General features: G+C 53.7%; 3 protein-coding genes across 4 annotated transcripts in view; 1 reads left to right on the forward strand and 2 right to left on the reverse strand.

Moving 5' to 3' along the window:
- Recql5 (RecQ like helicase 5) overlaps positions 1-17332 on the forward strand; it is a 38776-nt gene that overhangs the window by 17838 nt on the left and 3606 nt on the right. Inside the window, exons 8-9 of the mRNA XM_032913518.1 lie at positions 16363-16581; positions 16751-16850. Coding sequence (XP_032769409.1) covers positions 16363-16581; positions 16751-16850 — 319 coding nt within the window. The remainder of the gene's footprint in view (positions 1-16362; positions 16582-16750; positions 16851-17332) is intronic.
- Positions 510-1930, reverse strand: Smim6 (small integral membrane protein 6). Its single transcript, XM_032913517.1, has 2 exons — positions 1869-1930; positions 510-1090 (listed from the first exon to the last, which is right to left on the reverse strand). Exon 2 carries the CDS (start codon positions 1065-1067, stop codon positions 876-878), a length of 192 nt encoding a protein of 63 aa, XP_032769408.1. The 5' UTR covers positions 1068-1090; positions 1869-1930; the 3' UTR covers positions 510-875.
- On the reverse strand, positions 7832-13569 carry Smim5 (small integral membrane protein 5). 2 transcript variants are annotated; one of them, XM_032913519.1, is made up of 3 exons: positions 9392-11027; positions 8789-8936; positions 7832-8406 (listed from the first exon to the last, which is right to left on the reverse strand). In XM_032913519.1, the coding sequence occupies exons 2-3, from the start codon at positions 8913-8915 to the stop codon at positions 8297-8299; spliced, it is 237 nt and encodes a 78-aa protein (XP_032769410.1). In that variant the 5' UTR covers positions 8916-8936; positions 9392-11027; the 3' UTR covers positions 7832-8296. The 2 variants fall into 2 exon arrangements, 1 of the variants encoding a protein (XP_032769410.1); XR_004389100.1 differs by lacking the exon at positions 9392-11027 and adding an exon at positions 13403-13569 and having other exon boundaries at positions 7832-8936.

Genomic DNA, 17332 nt, shown 5'->3' on the forward strand with positions numbered 1-17332 from the left:
TACCCACAGAGGCCATAAGAAGGCATCAGTTCCCCTGCAACTGGAGTTACAAATAGTTGTAAGCCACAAATAGTTGTGAGCCACCACCTGGGTGCTACCGATTGAACCCGGGTCTCCTGCAAGAGCTGCCGGGGCTCTTGGCTGGTGAGCCATCTCCCTAGCCCTGTGTGGTATTGTTTTGAGAGGAACAGAATACCCTATCCCAGTCTCTGGGGTCAGAGTCAGGGAGAGTGTATTTGAAAAGGTGGGTTGAACTGAGATTTTGAAGGACAAGCCGCAGAGTGTGAGGGGGTAGGAGACAAAGTATTCTAGTCAAGAGAAACAAATGCAAAGCCTCAGGATCCTGCCGCAGAGCAGCTGAGAACGGAAGGTCCTGTGGTGAACCTGGGGGCACAAGTCAAGCAGCTGAGACTGATCTGCTGTTTACAGGGCCAGACCCCTTGAGAACTTGTAGGCCTTCGTGACGTGAAGCTAGCATAGAGAAAAACCATGTCTGCATAGGAAAGAGCTCTTGTTTTGAAAAGGAATTTTTACTTCATTTGACATTTTGTGTCCTTCTCTGTCAAGGACTTGAAAATAGCTACTTGGACAGGGACCCACATCAGAGGATCTTGTTAGCCATGGCTGCTCCCATCTGAGGTACAGCAGAGCTCCTCTCCATGTGCTTACAGTGTTCAGCTGGTGGCAGGGCAAGGGAGCCAGAAATGGGAACAGACCAGCCTTCCCACCGGGCTAACTGACCAATTCCTAGCAAGGTCCAGTGGTTGCCATAGATTCTTTCTTGAGCCAGAGGTACTGGAAGCCCACTGCTGGCAGGGGGGTGAGCAGGTCAGCCCGTCTCTCCCTGCTGCCTTCTAGGCCCCCGAGGAGATAGGTCATTCCTCTTCACACACATCCTTTCTCCACGCAGCCTTTTGCACAGAGCCAAACACAAAAGCAAATACGATGAAGAACAGGAGTGTGGAGATGAACAAGCCAATCACTATCAGGCCCCCCACATCCCAGGGGTTCTTCCAGAAGTCTTCATTCTGGATGGTCTTTGGGGGTACCATTTGGCCCATGGGCATCTGGAAGAGAGGAGACAGAGGCCCTGAGGGCAGAGAGCTCCTAAGGCCTTGTCCCCAGTGGTGCTCTCCATGACACCTCCCTGGATAGGTAGCTAGCCAACACTGTGGGGATGGTGAGTCTTTGGATTCAAAGTCTCTAACATGAAGAAATAGGAGCTGGGAGTTCCTGCTTGGAAGCTGCTGGGGCTAACTCCTGAGTCTTTGGTTCACTCTTGAAAAACTCTGCTATGAGCCAAAATATTTCTCCTGCCCCTGGCGCCTTGCTAGCTCGACCCTAGAGCACACCTGTGGCTCTCCTCTTACTCTTAGTGTCCAATTCCCAGATGTCTGGGAGGCTTTTTTAGAGCTCGGTATAGCAGCCTGGCTGGTGATGGTGTATTTAAGTCTCAGCTCCTCAGAAGGCTGAATTCCTGCTTGAGCCCAGGAATCCAGACCAGCTGGGAACAGCAAAATCCTATCTCACAGGGGAAAAAAAAAGCAGGGTTGCAGCCTCAGCTCAGCAGTTCGGGGCACTGGCTGCTCGGCTCAGTCTTCTATCATGCCAGTTCCAGGACATCGGATACCATTTTAGCCTCTGAGAACACCAGGCATGCATGTGTGGACATGCGTACATGTAAGAACACACACGTAAACCTTTAAAAAGAAAATGTGGTGGTGGTGGATAGGAACGTAGCGTGGCTGAGGCAGGCAGTGTCCTTGGAGACAGCTGGGAGCAGGAGGCATCGCCACGTTACACAAGTGGAGCTGGTGTCAGTGGGGCTGCAGCCTCTGAGGGATGGGGAAAAAGAAAGATGGCATTACCTGGTCCTGCTGCTAACAGTCTCGAGTCTTCTGAGGCAAGGCAAGTCAGGACTGTCTTTCCGGCCACAGACTTTGGGGTTCCTGGGTGGAAGAGACTGCTAGGTGACCACAGCTGTGCTACAACTCAAAGAAATTACTGTTGGCAGCCCAGGGTGTTGCCAAATTCTCTGACCGCACCTTTGCTGCCACCACCAGAGCAAACAAGGGTGGGCTAGACTGGTTGCCAGGCAACTGCCACTCCCTCCCTCATTTCCTCCATCAGTGTTCTGCCCTTCTGTGATGGCATTGTAGGAGTTGAGTTTTAAGTCCTTGAGAGAGGTCAGACTGAGTTAGGGTGAGGAAAGAGATTGGGTCCGTGTCCCGGGCCACCTGTCAGCCTCGCTGATATGAGCTGGGTCATAGAGAGCTCACTGGGAGCCTGCCTTCCTTCCTTCCTTCCTTCCTCCTCCCTCCTCCCTCCCTCCCTCCTCCCTGCCTGCCTCCCTCCCTCCCTCCCTGCCTGCCTCCATGTCTCCCTCCCTCCCTCCCTCCCTCCCTCCCTCCCTCCCTCCCTCCCTCCCTGCCTCCTGCCTCCCTCCTCCCCTCCCCTCCTCCCTCCCTCCCTGCCCTCCTCCTCCCTCCCCCCCTCCCTCCTCCCTCCTCCCTCCCTCCCTCCCTGCCTGCCTTCCTTCCTGTGGTTTGGGTAAATGATTAACTGCAGGTTTATCGCATGGAGCCTCCCCTCAGTACCTGCCTCAGGCATGGCCTTAGCTGTTTCTGTGATTAGAGAGAGAAGCTGGGGGGCTGACCACACAGGCCTTGCTTGGAGCTTGACCGCCACTGTTGACTCCTTTCAAAGCTTAGGCTCGTGGTCCTGCTGCCATGGCCAGAGTTAGGCCCCGTTGTAAGATCAGAGCAGCGGGCCTTTCCCTCCGAAGGGTTCTAATCCACACGGCTCACTTAGTATCAGTTTCTGGGATGCAGGGTGTCTGTCTGTCATTTTAATCCTCTGAGGTACAACCTGGAGTGGCTGGCGGGTGACAAGTAAGTACAGGAAGAGCTGCTCCCTGTCAGGGACTGAAGTGGCCTACAGGTCACCTGCCTCTTGCCCTTTCCTTGTGTGTGCCTGGCACACCCTGGCGTACCTGTGCCCATCAGGTAACTCAGGTTCTCACTGAGAGAGCCAGCAGGCTGGACTGGCCCACCCTGGCGTGTTTGCTCCCAGACTGGGTTATAGCAGCTGTGCTTGTCTCTCTGATCACAACATTGAGTGTGACATCATACGAACAGATGAGGCAGTGATGATAACCAACTCCAGTTTTACAGGTAGAGAACAGAGAAGTTAAGCAACGTATGGTTGTACAGCTGGTGGTCTGAGCTCTCAGGCCCTGTAGCTTAGAGCAGACAGCTGTTGTCTCTATTAATACCTGTGTGACCGCTTTAGTGTCACTCCATATGCCCATTGTTTCCCATCGAAACAGGTAGAAACAACTAAACTTTGGTACATCTCGTAAAACTGGTAGCTTTAAATTTTGTGCTTGTGTGTGTGTGTGTACCATGACCTCTGTATGTACCCCTCTGTGGGAGGGGTAGTGGAAAACTTGTGGTAGCATGGCAAGTACCATTACCCAGTGAGCCATCTTGCTGGCCCCTCTCTGGCGACATTTTATACTCAGTTTCTTTTGCAGGTGTGTTCAAACTCTTGCTCTAATAAAACCAAAACTACAAGAGGAAGACTCAAGCAGAGCTGGACAGCAGCCCCTCCTCAAAGAGACTAGCCCACTCACAAGGGGCACCTGTCCCCACCTCAGAGGGACATAGGCTAGAGGGACAGTTCAATGCTAGGGCACTTGTGCTTTCAAAAGACCCTGGTTCAGTGTCCAGCACTTATGTCAGGTGGCCACAACTGCCTATAATTCTAGATTCAGGAGACCCAACACCTTTGCCTGGCCTCTGAAGGGATCAAGCATTCATATATATATGATTAATAAACCTTTAATAATACAAAAGAATACCCTAGAAGGCTAGGTGTAGTGGCACACACCTTTAATTCCAGCACTCAGGAGGCAGAGGCAGGTATGTCTCTGAGTGTGAGGCTAGCCTGGTCTACATAGTAAATGCCATGTTAATCAGAGATATATACTGAAATCCTGTGTCAAAAAAACTAGGTCTATAGAGAGAAACGTGTCATTCATGGGAGAGTTGCTTTGTCTAGCCTTTTCAATACTTTATCTGCATGGGCACTTTACCTGCATGTATGTCTGGGAGGATGTCTGTCATATTCCTTGGAACTAATGTTACAGCTGTGAGCTGCCCTGCGGGTGCTGGGAATTGAACTTGGATCCTTTAAAAGAGCAGTCAGTGCTCTTACCACTGAGCCATCTTTCCAGCCCTTCATAACTGCTGTGCCCAAGTCTTGGTCACTGTGAGGCAATGGATGAGAACAGGAGACATGCTACGGCACAAGTCTCAGTCTGTGTGCTGAGGGCTCCTCTGTAAGTCAGTGACATGGAGTTGTAAAGACTTGCACACTGGCTGCTTTTCCACAGGACCCAAGTTCCATTCTCGACACCCCCCACCCCCCACCATGGAGGCTCACAACCATCTGTAACCCTGGTTTCGGGGCATCTGACCCCCTCTTCTGGCCTCAGGCACCAGGCGTGTGTACGTGCGTGCACTTGCTCACATGAAGGTGGGCAAACATGCATACAAAGCAGATTAAAGAGGACTTGAGGTGGGGACAGGACTCCAGGGCATGAACCAGAGCCCAAAGGAGAAGAGACCAGTTCCAGGACCAAATCTACGCACAGATTTTATGATAGGAAATTTGTAGTACTCATTTGTGTCATATGAAGATTTTTGTTATAAATTGCTTTGAAAATATTAATAGTTGACAAAATTTGTCTGTGCTCTGCCAAGTGCTGCCGCCGCCGTGGGGGTTGTCTTTGTTTTGTAAAAAGGCGTCACATCCAGGCAGTGAAGTGTGCAGATCTCATCCTGCTGAGGGACTGAGAACAGACAGAGGCCGTGTGAGAGGGAAGGCTGTGGGGAAGCTGCTGAGACCACTGTGCACTGAGGTGGCTTGCTCTTGAGTGGCATGGAATAGTGACAGCTGGATGGAGTCGGCTGCATGCCTCTCTGTGGTCACCAACAATCTGACAGCCCAGCTCAGTAGTGACTGTTCTGTTTCCCACAGTGGAGACATCTGCCTCCTTTCCAGTTGGGTGAACTCAGTCCGTCCGTCCCTGAGTGAGTCAGGCTGCCGTTGGTTATCTTACAGGATGGCTGCCCTAGCACGGGGCAGGAAAGTGCAAGAGAACTGACTTCTTGTGCTGTGTCCAGGGAGGCCCGCGGCATGCACTGCTCCACAGATGGACCCAGAGTCTTTTCTAGCAAGGAGGAGGCCTCAGTCTTAGCCACCTATGGGAAGGCTATTCATGATGCTAATGAAATCCTGCTTAAAGAAGAGTCTAGAAGGACCTGGGCTGCTGCCCCTGAACCAAGGGCTTCCCGGGACCTGCAGCCAGCACTGCTTGGGAGTAAGAATTTGGGGTTCCCAGTCCCTTCCCCTGTTCTGGGGTTCTCTTCTGATGCATAGTTGAGCCCTAGCACCTATTCCAGTCTATTCCAGTCCTTAGGTGCTAGAGCCCCACCCACTCGTTCAGGAGCTGTGAGACAGCTTGGGTGTGGCAGTTTGGATGTAGGGTTGATTAATAGAGATGATGGAGTCAGACCCTTCTATCTGGTGTCCCAGAGGCCTTGAGCCCTGGGTGTGGTGAGCTGGGGCTTTGGAGCCAGGCTGGCTTTGACTCTATTCAGCTGGCGGCTGGGATTGTCTAGTGTCACTCAGACTGAACTTCCCTGCCTGTCAGCGGAGTAGTAATGGCATCTACAGGACTGAGGCTGAAGTATCATGATCGCTAGATGAGCATATCTGTAACAGATGCTCAAGACAACAGCAGGGTATGGTGGGGCCTGCAATCCCAGCACTGCGGAGGCAGAGAGCAGCCGGGAGTTAGGCACCAAAGGACCCTGCATCTTGAGTTCCAGCCAGGGCTACTTAGTGAGATTGTTGTCAAAAACAACAACAACAAAACCAAACAAGCAAGCAGAAACCAGGGGGCTGAAGAGATGGCTCAGTGATTGAGAGTACTAGCTGCTCTTACAGAGGACCCAGGTTCAATTCCCAGCACCCACACATGGTACTTACTAGGAATCTGTAACACTCCAGTCCCAGTGGATCCAACACGCTTACACAAACATACATGTAGGCAAAACACCAATGTTTTGGATAGGTAGGTAGGTGAATAGAGTTTCCAGTCTCTTTAAAAAAAAAAAAAAAAAAAAAAAAGGGGTGGCTAGCGGTGGTGCACACCTTTTGTCCCAGCACTGGGGAGGTAGAGGCAGGTAGACCTTTGATTTTGAGACCAGCCTGGTCTACAGAGTGAGTTTCTGGGCAGCCAGGGAAAGCTAGGGCTACATACACAGAAATCCTATCTAGAAAAAAAAACAATAAATAAATAAATAAATAAGCAAACAGTCAAGACGAGCTGGGTGCATTTCGGGCAAGCCTCACACTTGAGAGGCTAGTGTAGGCCTCATGAATTGGAGCCTGGCTTGAGACAGCCTCTAGGGTGTGGGGATGGGGCTTAGTGGTAGACCAATCACTTGCCTGGTTCTCACAATCTTCTGGGCTTCATCCGCAGTGCCACAGAAAGATTTTGACAGCAGTGTGGTGAAGTTTAGCTGCTTTATCACCATCATTCAGGCTTTGGTGGTGGTGGTTTGTGTTTTTGTTTTTGAGAAGAGGTAAGCCCGTAAGCCCTGGCCAATTGGAACTCACATAGGTCCACCTGCCTCCCGCTCCGAGAGCTGGGATTAAAGTCAGGGCTTGTTCAACTGGGAATTGCAATCTAGTGGCCAAGGACAGGTGGATCCTTGAATTTCTTTTCTTTGTTTGGAAACTCTTTCTTTCTTTCTGGTTCTCCAAGAACCCAAACCGGTCAGGCAGCCCTGTAGACAGCAGGTGGTCAGACCAGCCCTGAGAACTGGCTGCCTGTATGGCCTGGATGGCCAGGTAGAGTGGCAGGCACTGACTTCCCCTCACTGTGACCTGTCTTCAAGGTTAGGCAGGCTCTGCTCCCAAGCAAGCAGAACGTGTGCTGGGGACTGAGAGGTCAGGAGTGAGTAATTAGAGCCTTGGACAGCTAGAGCGCCCAGGCCTGGTCCTGTTGACATGAACCGAAACTCAGATGTTGTCCCTCTCCTCCACGTTTAGGTTTGTAGCTGTGTGTCTGGAAGGACGTAACCTGGTGGGGAAGGCGGCATGAAAGTGTCTCAGCAGCCCCGTCCTTTCACAGGGGCCCAGGTGCTCTGGGTAGCCCTGCTTAGGGGGCGGAGTTCTAAAGCGAGCCTAGCACTGTTGGACTTGGGCTGTCCCACTCTGTCCCTCTAGCACAACCCAGGAAGCAGGTGCCATGATCTCACCAGAAGGGAACCTAGCTGAAGAGGATTGGGTCACAAAGCTGGCCAGTGTCAGCTGAGGGTGTGTGACTCCAGACAGCACACAAACAGGAACAGGACCAAAACATCAAGGTACAGGTATGAGGGACAGTACTGAGCCTTACCTTTCCTCAACTGCAGAAATTTGGGAGAATCGAGTGACTGAGGCTGCTAGTGTGCTAGACAGAGGTTAAGACAGCAGGAAACGTTAAGAGGGCTTCTTGGGCCTAGCACCTGTTGGAGGGCAACCATCGCTCAACAGAGTAGAGGTCTGGAAGCCAGCACGTGATAGAGGACGCAAAATGGGAATATTGCCAGTGTCCCTCCTCTGGTTCCACAGCCTTTGCCCGTGTGGCATTCCTCCTGTGTGATTTTCCAGCTTTCATGGGCACCCAAAGTGCAGTAGCCCAGAAAGAACAGCCAGTGGCCATGCCCCTGGAATTCTGGCACTGCCCTCCTTGTGCACAGAGCCCAGCCAAACCTCATAAACACAAAACCAGAAAGTGTTTACTTGGAAATAAGCAGACAAATTTCCACTAGTATACTGACACGTTCCTCCCCTCAGCAGGAGGCTGGGAAGTCTACTAAATTGCACAAAGTCCCTGATTAGCTTCTTTCTCTTTGGCATAAGTCAGCGAGCGCCAAGAGCCAGCTCCCGACAAGCCTGAGCTGTGAAGTATGGGGCCCTTAGAAAGGGTCAGCTTAGCAGAAGACCCAGGTGATGGTCTGAGTGTGAAGCAGTCTGCTCCAGCTAAGCCCTGTGTCCACCAGCATTGAGCAACACTTGTTTCTTTGATAAGGCTCCAGGTGTCTGTCCTGTACCTGGCAGAGTCAGACCTGGGGCTAGGTGACCTCTGTCTGGAGGAGGAAAGTGGCCATGATGGTAGCCTGTCACAACACTGGCAGGCTCTTGTCCAGCTTCTTTTCAGGCTTCTTGCTGTTGTCCCTCATCTGGGCTTTCTGGGCCTCACCGGGATCTTGCGGTCTCTCCCCTCAGAGCAGCAGCAGTGAGCACAGCACCAACTGCAGGCTATCAGCAGCAGCACCAGAACAGTAGCTGGAGGGAAGGAATGGCCCCAGGAAAATGAAGTGATGCTCTCCCTCCCCATGGAGAACCTCCCCCTGTCTGGGATAGCTCAGAAGGAGAGGCTGGGGGACCTGTTGTCTCTTGCTCCACTGCCCCTGGACTCCTTTTGACTCCCTTCTATTCATGGCTGACACCCGTGGTTTCCGGTTCCCAGAACTGCCTAGCACCTTAGGCAGTGTCAGAGGATATGGCAAACGCCTGAGCTTCCTCTGGGACACTGCTTTTCCTACTTCTCCGAAGGAGATTGGCCAGCCCTCCAGCTGGCACCATGGCTGGTCTCCCAGGTATTGGGAAGAGCCTAGGGGACAGAGGGGACAGAGCCAAAGGGTCCAAGGACAAATGCCCCACTTGCCTGTGAAAAGAACGATGATGGAGAAGGCCACAAGCTCCACGGGCTCTGCCTGGGGAAGTTCTTTCAGTTTCAGCAGCAGCCTCTCCCCCACAGAGCGAATCTCCTCCACAAAGTCTGTGACTGCCATGTTGGTAGGGCTCCTGCTGTTCTATAACAGGCAGAGACAGCGAGACAGTGAGAAGCCTAGAGTCCCTGCCGAGCTGCTCCCTGGCGGGGAGGTAGCTCCAGTGAACCAACCTCTCCCACCATAGCCTGCAGAACAGGTTTGTCTGTCTCAGCCCTGAACCACGGTGCATCCCAGGCAGAGGGAGGCAGGGAGTCATGGGAGTCTGCTCAGTGGTAGCCCTCAGCCCTCACCTGGCTGGAGCCACACCAGGCAAAGGAACCTTGTGATAAACCTGGAGAGAGCTGAGGGGCTGCCAGGCAAGGCTGCAGCTGGGGAAGGCTCTGACCATCAGATGTTCTGACTTTACTACTGCATTCCTGTGTCTTGAGACACCAGCACCAGGTTTTGCTGGGATGCCTCAGCTGACCCAGCTCCCTGGCCTGCCTCCGGTTTTTCCGGGTGCCTCCCTTAGATGCCCTCAGGGGGACAAGACAGACCTGAGGGTTCTGTGTGGGGGAGAATCAGACCAAGAACAGGTTCTTGAGGACTCTAACTGGAATCAGCTGGAGTAAAAGCTGAGGAAGGGATGGTGGCTTGCCGGATGTGAAGCTGAGTCCCAAGAAACCATTTCCCTTCTCCTCCTAGGCCAATGTCTTCACTCATGTCACTGTCCTGTAAGCAGGAAAGGACCACCCTGTATTCCCTGGAGGCCTCACTTATCCAGATGGGAGCAGGAGTTCTAGAACTGGCTCGACCAACTCCTCCCCTCCTGGCCTGGACCTGTTGTTCTCTTGTAAACCAGAAAAGGCCTGTGTGCGAGTGGTGACTGTCTAGGGCTCCTGAGAGAGGCTAGGCAAAGTTCTCAACAGAGTTTGGGTCGGTGTCTGTTGAACATAAGCGCCTCCTCCCCTACATCTGTCCTGTGAGTGAGAAGAACAAGGACAGCCTGTGCCAGTGCGTCCAAACTGGCTCTTCCTGAGGGATCGGGGCAGGTGACTGTGGGTGTGTGTCTTTTATGATTGCCACCTTGGCCCTGGTCTCCACCTGGCAGGTGGTTCCTTCTGCTGTAGTGTGTGACACTGGTCACTCCCAGCACTCCTGCCTGGCACAGTGCGGGTCTAAAACTACCCTGAAGGTCATGTGCTCTCTGCCTCTGAGAGTGAGAGGCCTGGCTGCCTATAGCTGCCCGGTGTAGAAGGCCAGGTCCTTCCGAAACTCCCCCGGGTCCTCCTTAGTCACTTAGGCTCCGGCTGCTGCCCTTCTTCCCAAACAGATCCTCAGGAACTGAGCCACAGCTGCCAAACATTGAACTCCCTCCCTGTAAAGTAGCAGTGCCTTCTCTGAATTTGCTGTACTTTAGTTTGGTTTTCATTTTTGTGCTACTGGGGAACGGACTCTGGGATCTTTCTTACCCAGCAAATACTGTGCTGCGGGGCTACATCCTAGTCATGAGGCACCTTCTCTAACTCCATCCGCCCTTCATAGACCTGCAGTGATCACGAAGTCTCAGTCCCTCCCTCCTGTGCCACAGATAGGCCCTTTATCTCCGTGCTGTGGTAGAGATGAGAAGCTCTAGGGAGGACCTGGCTCCAGGAACTTCCTCTGGGTGGGGCCTGACAAGTGCCAGGAAAGACAAGGATGGGCCTAGCCAGTGCCCCTCCCACTGCCCGAATGCTCTGGATAGAAACCTGCCTGACTCTGTGCACGAAGCAGGCCATAGCTATTCAGAACCCCATGGGCTGAGCACAGTCAGTGCCACCTCTCGTGGGACTGGGGCATCAATTCTTATCAGTTCATCACCACCAGAATGGGGTACACCAGGCTTTTTGAGAACTGCATGTGTGACACTAAAGGCACAGATCCATGTGTCCTGCTGCTGTGAACCTAAGGCTGTTGTTCCTTCTGGTTAGACAAAAGGAGATCTGCCTCGAGCCAGTTGGAACATGCTCGCAAAAGGACAGGGATCTATTCCTTTTCCCACCCTGAGAGCTCTGTAACATTCCTACCCCCCAGAAATAGTGTGCATAGGGCTCAGGACTAGGGCTGTTGTTTCTTACCCTCCCTCTTCATCTATGTTTGGTCTGGCTTGTTCAGCCTGACTGGCATTCTGCCCATATTGCCTCATGAGCCCAATGGAGAGCTTTCTCACTTGTGTGCCACACCCTAAGACCTAGAGAGAGACAGTGGTTAAGGGAAAAGAGGCTCCAGCTTTGTCAGGGTTGGTGGGATTGGGACCCTAGGTCAAGCTGAAGGGTCTAGCAGTGTCCAGTTCCCAGAGCAGGAAGAAGGCAGTAGGCTGGGGCTGGGCCTGCTGTGCAGGGTAGTTAGGGTTTGTTGATCAGAAGGTCCAGCTATCAGTTACTTCAGCTTCTCTCATATTTTCCCTCATGCCGTTCCTTACTCTTCCCTGCATTCCGCATGGCTTGTGGAGTTGGAGAACTGCAGACTTGTGCCCCATGCACCTGAGCTCTTTGTAAGAATGTGACCACCTAGTATGGGTAACCTCAGGACTTTGTGTCTGGGCTTCTACTGTCAGCCCCACTGGAAGCAGGACGTGGCCACCTGTGCCAGCCTTGGGATATGACCTGGCGTTTGGTCTTGTGCTTTACCAGCAAAGTGGGGCTGCAGAGCATGGCTCTCTGCCCTCAGAGGGCCGAGGAGGACCCTTCTTTGCTTGGTGGTCGATGTTTTGTTATTTTAAGCTCTGACCCAACATAACAAGCACATCTCAGAGGGGGGAGCAAAGGGGTCTTGTTCTCCAAAGAGGAGAGAGGCAGGCACATTCCAGCAGGCCTCCAGGCATCTCCCCAGTGGGCTATTTAAAGCAGAGCCAACAGACACTTGGTGCCCAATATAACCAGGGGTTGTCAGGTGACCTCGTTCCCCAGCTGTGGTCAGGGGGAGAGGGAGCCCTGGAGCTGTCCCCTGTTGACTGGACACCCTCTAGGTTTGGGTGAAACCAAGCAAAGCTACGGATAATTTTGTGTTTCCCGGACAATCAGTCGCAGGTTCACCCAATTATTTTTAAACCATATTTTATGCCCCAAAACTGGGGGAACTAGAGTCTCTCTTAACACCATGTTTGGTAGAACAAATGGTGGCTTCCTCTGGTCCAGGAAGGGGGAACAGGCTTGGCTGCCACTGAGGCCCACCTGCTCCCCATGCTGCTTGTACACAGGCAGCGGTCAGAGAGGCATCGCACAACAGACAAGGAGACCGGCCGAGCTAGGGGGACTGATTGCTGCTCCTGAGTGTGGCAGGTGGCATGGAGGTTCTTATTGTACAGTTAGTGGCCGTTCCTGTAGGCCAGACAGCTACAACTTGGTACCACAGCTTTTCTGCTTCCTCTTTTAAACTTGATAGTCCAACTCCAGCTCCCCACGTGGATGAGGGCAGGCAGTGTGTCTGTGCCTGATAAGAGTGTCAACGATGGCCTACCCTGTCGGTGTCATGGGGCTCTTGGCCACTTTGTCCTGCTGAGGAGTATCTCGAGTGAGACATAACCAACAGATGCGAGAGACCGAGAGGTCAGACATAACCAACAGATGCGAGAGACCGAGAGGTCAGAGGCCTGACCAGCGGGGTGGCGATGCCCACTGTGTACCCTCATGAGTGAGTGAGACACTCCATCTCTGCTGGGGCTCCAGTCTGAAGTCAAAAGTGGGTACTTGAAGCCTTGGTGGTTCTGCTCCCCTGGCCCACAAGCTTTCCAGACAATGGGGAGGACTTCCTGCAGGAGGAGTGAGGCCCTGCCCAAGAAACTTGTGCTTGCGCTGCCCAAGGAATGAGCTGAGAACTATCTCGGGCAACCTTACAGTAGTGTAACATGGGGGGGAATCCTGGGGTCTTTTCCAAATCTCATCTATGTAGTCACAAACTCCTCTCCAAACCTGGCTTCTGAGTTAGGGGCGCGTGTCCCTGGTTCAGTTTTGGAGATCATTGCTGAGGAGGACCAAGGCTTCCTAAGAGTCTGAGTGGGTGCAGAGACTCCTCCCAAGGCCGGTCCTGAGCGGGAAGCACATGGCAGTGAGCAGGGCACAGCCAAAGACTTGGAGGCTGCTGCTCTGTCCAGCACCCGAGGAGGCAGTTCTGGCGCTGTAGACCCTGGGGCCAGGGGCCATTGAACAGGCTGGGCATACCTTGTCCTGAGCCCTGAGAACCAGGGAGGGCTCAGCCCTGATCCATGGGGAAATGGAGGCTCAGCAAACATGGGGTTCCTATGTTAAACTCACTGAATAGAAAAGTTTAAATGGATGAAGTGTCAGTCAGCAGCCCTGTGCTACACACCAAGTAGCAGTACAGTCTCCCTCTCTAGTACCGGGTCCCGGGAGAAGAGCTCAGGTGTACACAGGAGGTGACTAAGTCCCATAGGACAGTGGCCTAATGCATCCCCCAAGACGTTCCTCTCCGAGCTCATGCTAAGCAGTGGCTCCTCACCCGAGAGAGGACACCCTGGCTGCCCTTTCTCTCCTTTCCTGATACTCTCACCTCTAGCCAGTGTCTCTTACCTGGGAGCTCAGATTTGGGGGGCCACGAAGAGAAGCCAGAGTCCAGAGCCTCTATGTACCTCCTCGAAGTCCTTTGGCCACCACCCTTGACTTCTTCACCGGCGCTGCCACTCTCCTGCCCGACAGGCAGCTGCTCCTCACTCGGGCACCTCCTGGTGCAGCTCCCAGCTGCTGTCCAGCTTCAGCACTGGAGCTTTTCTGTTAGTCGTCCAGGAGGTGTAGGTGTCGAATTGCCATTGTGAGGAGGAGCCGGAGGGAGCCCTCCTCTGAGCTTGACTTGCCCTTCACGCCCAGTGCCCCTCCTTGCCTCGGAGGTCCGCTCTGCTCTCCGCATCCCCAAACGGCTCCTCTTTACCCTTCCTCCTGCTCTGCCCTCCTCCCGCCTGTGGGCCAGGCCGTAGGCTGTAGGCGGAGAGCTGGGCTGGGCTAATGACAGAAGTGGTTGGCTGTGGTTCCCTGTGGAAATAACCCCAGGGGGCTTCATCTGAGGTTGCCGGAGGAAGAGGGTGGAGTGACTCCCTCTTGAGTGCCCCACCACCCTCTGGATGGCCTTTTTGGCTTGTGTCCCTGACCACCCTGGCCTGTCTCTTGGGCCACTCACTGTATGGCTGCTCCCTCAGGCCTCTCCCAGAAAGAAAAGCAGGGGTTTGCAGGACCACCCAAGCAAGTCAGCAAGCTTTCAAGCAGCCCCCTAGTGTGGTGTCCTGCTATCAGTACCCAGGGGTGTCTGGGGGCAATATGAGGATCCTATCTTAAAAAGTGGCCTGCTGGCTTGGGTGGGAGGCCCGTGTCCTTCTAAGTCAAAGGTCACTGCTGGTCTCAGTCTGCTCAGCTGTCTCCATGCTCCTGGCTCTGTTGATCCATTACCGTTTGTCAGTCTTGCCACCCAGCAAAGCAGGCTACAGAGGGAGAACTGACCTCAGCTCTGCAGTCAATGGAGCCCTTTGAATCGGAGCACAAAACCCCAGTGAGCCAGAGCTTGGGGGCAGGGTGTAGACAACCATATGGCCACAGTGCCTAGATGCCAAAGCTCCTCAGAGACAGGACAGGCCACCACTGTGCAGGCAACAGCCTTGAGCAGAGGGAACATTTGTCGTGTATATTCAGTGTTAGTGGGAGCTGTCTGCAAGAGCGCCCCAGGTGGGAGCTGTCTGCAAGAGCGCCCCCGGTGGGAGCTGTCTGCATTGCGCCCCCGGTGGGAGCTGTCTGCAAGAGCGCCCCCGGTGGCTTTCTCAGCTGTCTCCTGCCACTGCTGTGCAGTCTTAGGACGCTTCACTTTGCTGGAGGGACCCTGGTTCTTTAGAAGGTCGCGTTGCAATTCGCTTTCATTACAATAGCCTGCTGTGCGGGGTCAGCTCTCCAAGCAGTATTCAGACTAGAAAACCGCTGTTCCGAAGCTGTTGTGACCGCTAGTCTTAAGACTAGGCACTCAAACTGCCCTGCCTTTGGTGTCTTTCCTCAGGTTCCCAACCCCGTACCACATTTCTGACACTAGAAATGACTGTAAGGACCCTGATAGAACAGTGGCCTCTCCCAGGGCCTCAGCCTAGGGATCAGGAAAGAGACAGGCCTCCCACACTGAGGTGGGCTTCCTGCCTCCAGCTTGGGCAGAGAGTGGTTTTCTCCAGGGGAACATCTGGAGTTAGAAGGTGAGAGGGAGGCTCTAGTGAGGCTGGATCTCCCTGGCTAGGTGGGCTCTCTAGTGACTAGGCATGATGGCCGCTCTCAACATTGCTCTGCCTCTAGCACAGCGGCCCTCAGCCTTCCTAATGCTGTGACCTTAATCCAGTTCTCATGGTGTGGTGACCCCCGACCATAACATTTTCATTACTACTTCATAACTAATTTTGCTACTGTTTTGGGGTGGATAGTCTTAGGTAAACCCTCTGAAAGGATCATTCAACCCCCAGAAGGCTTGAGACCCACAGGTTGAGAATCAACTGCTGTAGGACCTATGCCAGGTACAGCCCTCAGCCTAGGGCAAAAGAGCTCTTGGTGGGGTCTGGAGAAGCTGGGGGTCTCTGAGGAAAGATCAAGGTGCAAGTAAAAGCTGTGGGAGCTCAGGCCTGCAATCCCAGAACTCAGGAATCTGAAGCAGGAAGCTCATGAGTTCAAGGCCACCCTGAGCTGTAGAGAGACCTATCTTAGGATCAAACAAGATACTAGGTGTGGTCGGTTGCAGAAGCAGAGTTCTGAGTTCTGAGACCACCCTAGTCTACCGTGATGAGCACTCGATAAGCTCTGGGCCAGCCCCGGCTACATAGTGAGACCCTGTCTCTACATAAATAACTGGGAAGAAGAAGAAAGAGATGAGTATTAAAGACAGGCTAGGCCCTCTCCTGTCCTTCCCTCCTCTCATCCAGTGAGGGACACTTGCTGTAGAACGTGTCATCAGTGCTCACATCCTGGTTCGATGCCTTCATGCCCCACCCTAACACTGCTCCACGGCCGTAGAAGAGAGACCATGGCCTTCAAGGTGAAACGCCCACCTGGTATAGCTTTGGTGGCAGAGGCTGACTCCCCAGGGTGATCCATCTCCCTGGGCAGAGGGGAGAGCAGGACCCTAGAGCTCACGGGTGACCAAGCAGAACAAGGTTCACGTTCACCCAGCCACCCAGAGTGTTACATGACGGTAGGGAAATGGCTCCATCTCACAGGCCCAGCTCCGCCATGGGCAGCAGCAGATGATGGAACGAAGTGTGCAGGACAGGGACTGGAGAGATGGCTCAGCGTATACGTATTCACAGAGGACCCTAGGTTCAAGTCTCAGCCCCGCATGGTGGTTCACAACCGTTCCATCGCAAGTTCCAGTGATCCAACACTGCTGACCTCGTCAGGCACTGTGGTTCCTGACACACACATAAAATAAACCTAAAAAGTCTCTCGAAAGATGAGTGCTGGGCGGTGGAGACTGGGTGAGCAGCCCCGCCGCCTCAGCCCCTGGGCACTGCCTGTTCTAGGTGCCGCCATGCCGCCATCGCTAAGTACTTTGGGGATGCGCCACCCGCCTGCGCCAAAGGCTGTGACTGCTGCCAGAGCCCTGCAGCCATAAGGAAGAAGCTTGATGCCCTGGAGCACAGCAGCAGCTGGGGCAAGACCTGCATCGGGCCCTCGCAGGGGAACGGCTTCGATCCTGAGCTGTATGAGGGAGGCCGCAGGGGCTACGGGGGCTTCAGCAGGTGAGGAGCCACGAAATGGATGGGCATTCGCTGGCACCAGCCAGGCCTTCTTCCCGCAGTGTGCCACATGACCCTCCTGGGGGCCAGCACATCACTGACCCATCAGGTGGCATCACTGGGGAAGAACAAAGCTGGGACTGTGGCTGCTCTCACCTTGCCTGTCCTGTAGGTACGATGAAGGTTCCGGAGGCAGCGGTGATGAGGGCAGAGATGAGGCTCACAAGAGAGAGTGGAATCTTTTCTATCAGAGACAGATGAGCCTGCGTAAGGTAAAGGGGCCGAGGCCTTGACAGGGCTCAGTGGCTGTTTGGTTACTGTTGCTATGAGAAAACACGACATGGGAAGGAAAGGGCTTATTTGGCTGACACTTCCACATCACTGTCTAGCATCAGGGGAAGTCAGGGCAGGGGCTCAGCAGGAACCTGGAGGCAGAACTGAAGCAGGGACCATGGAAGAGTGCTGCTCTCTTGCTTGGTTGGCTGTTTTATACAACCCAGGACCACTCACCCAGGAGTACACAACCCACAGGAATCTGGGCCCTTCCACATCCATCAGAAAAATGTCCCCCAGCCCAGGCTGCGGGAGGCAGTTCCTCAACTAAGGCGCCATCTTCCCAGATGACTCTAATTTCTGTCAAGTTAACAAAAAACCTAAGCCGGCATGGTGGCCCCTGACTTTAATCCGAGCACTTAGGAGGCAGAGGCCGGAGTATAAGGCCAGGGACTGCCTACATAGTGGACCTCAGTCTGAA

The sequence above is a fragment of the Rattus rattus genome, chromosome 9 (genome assembly GCF_011064425.1).
Source record: "Rattus rattus isolate New Zealand chromosome 9, Rrattus_CSIRO_v1, whole genome shotgun sequence".
Taxonomy (NCBI): Eukaryota; Metazoa; Chordata; class Mammalia; order Rodentia; family Muridae; genus Rattus; species Rattus rattus.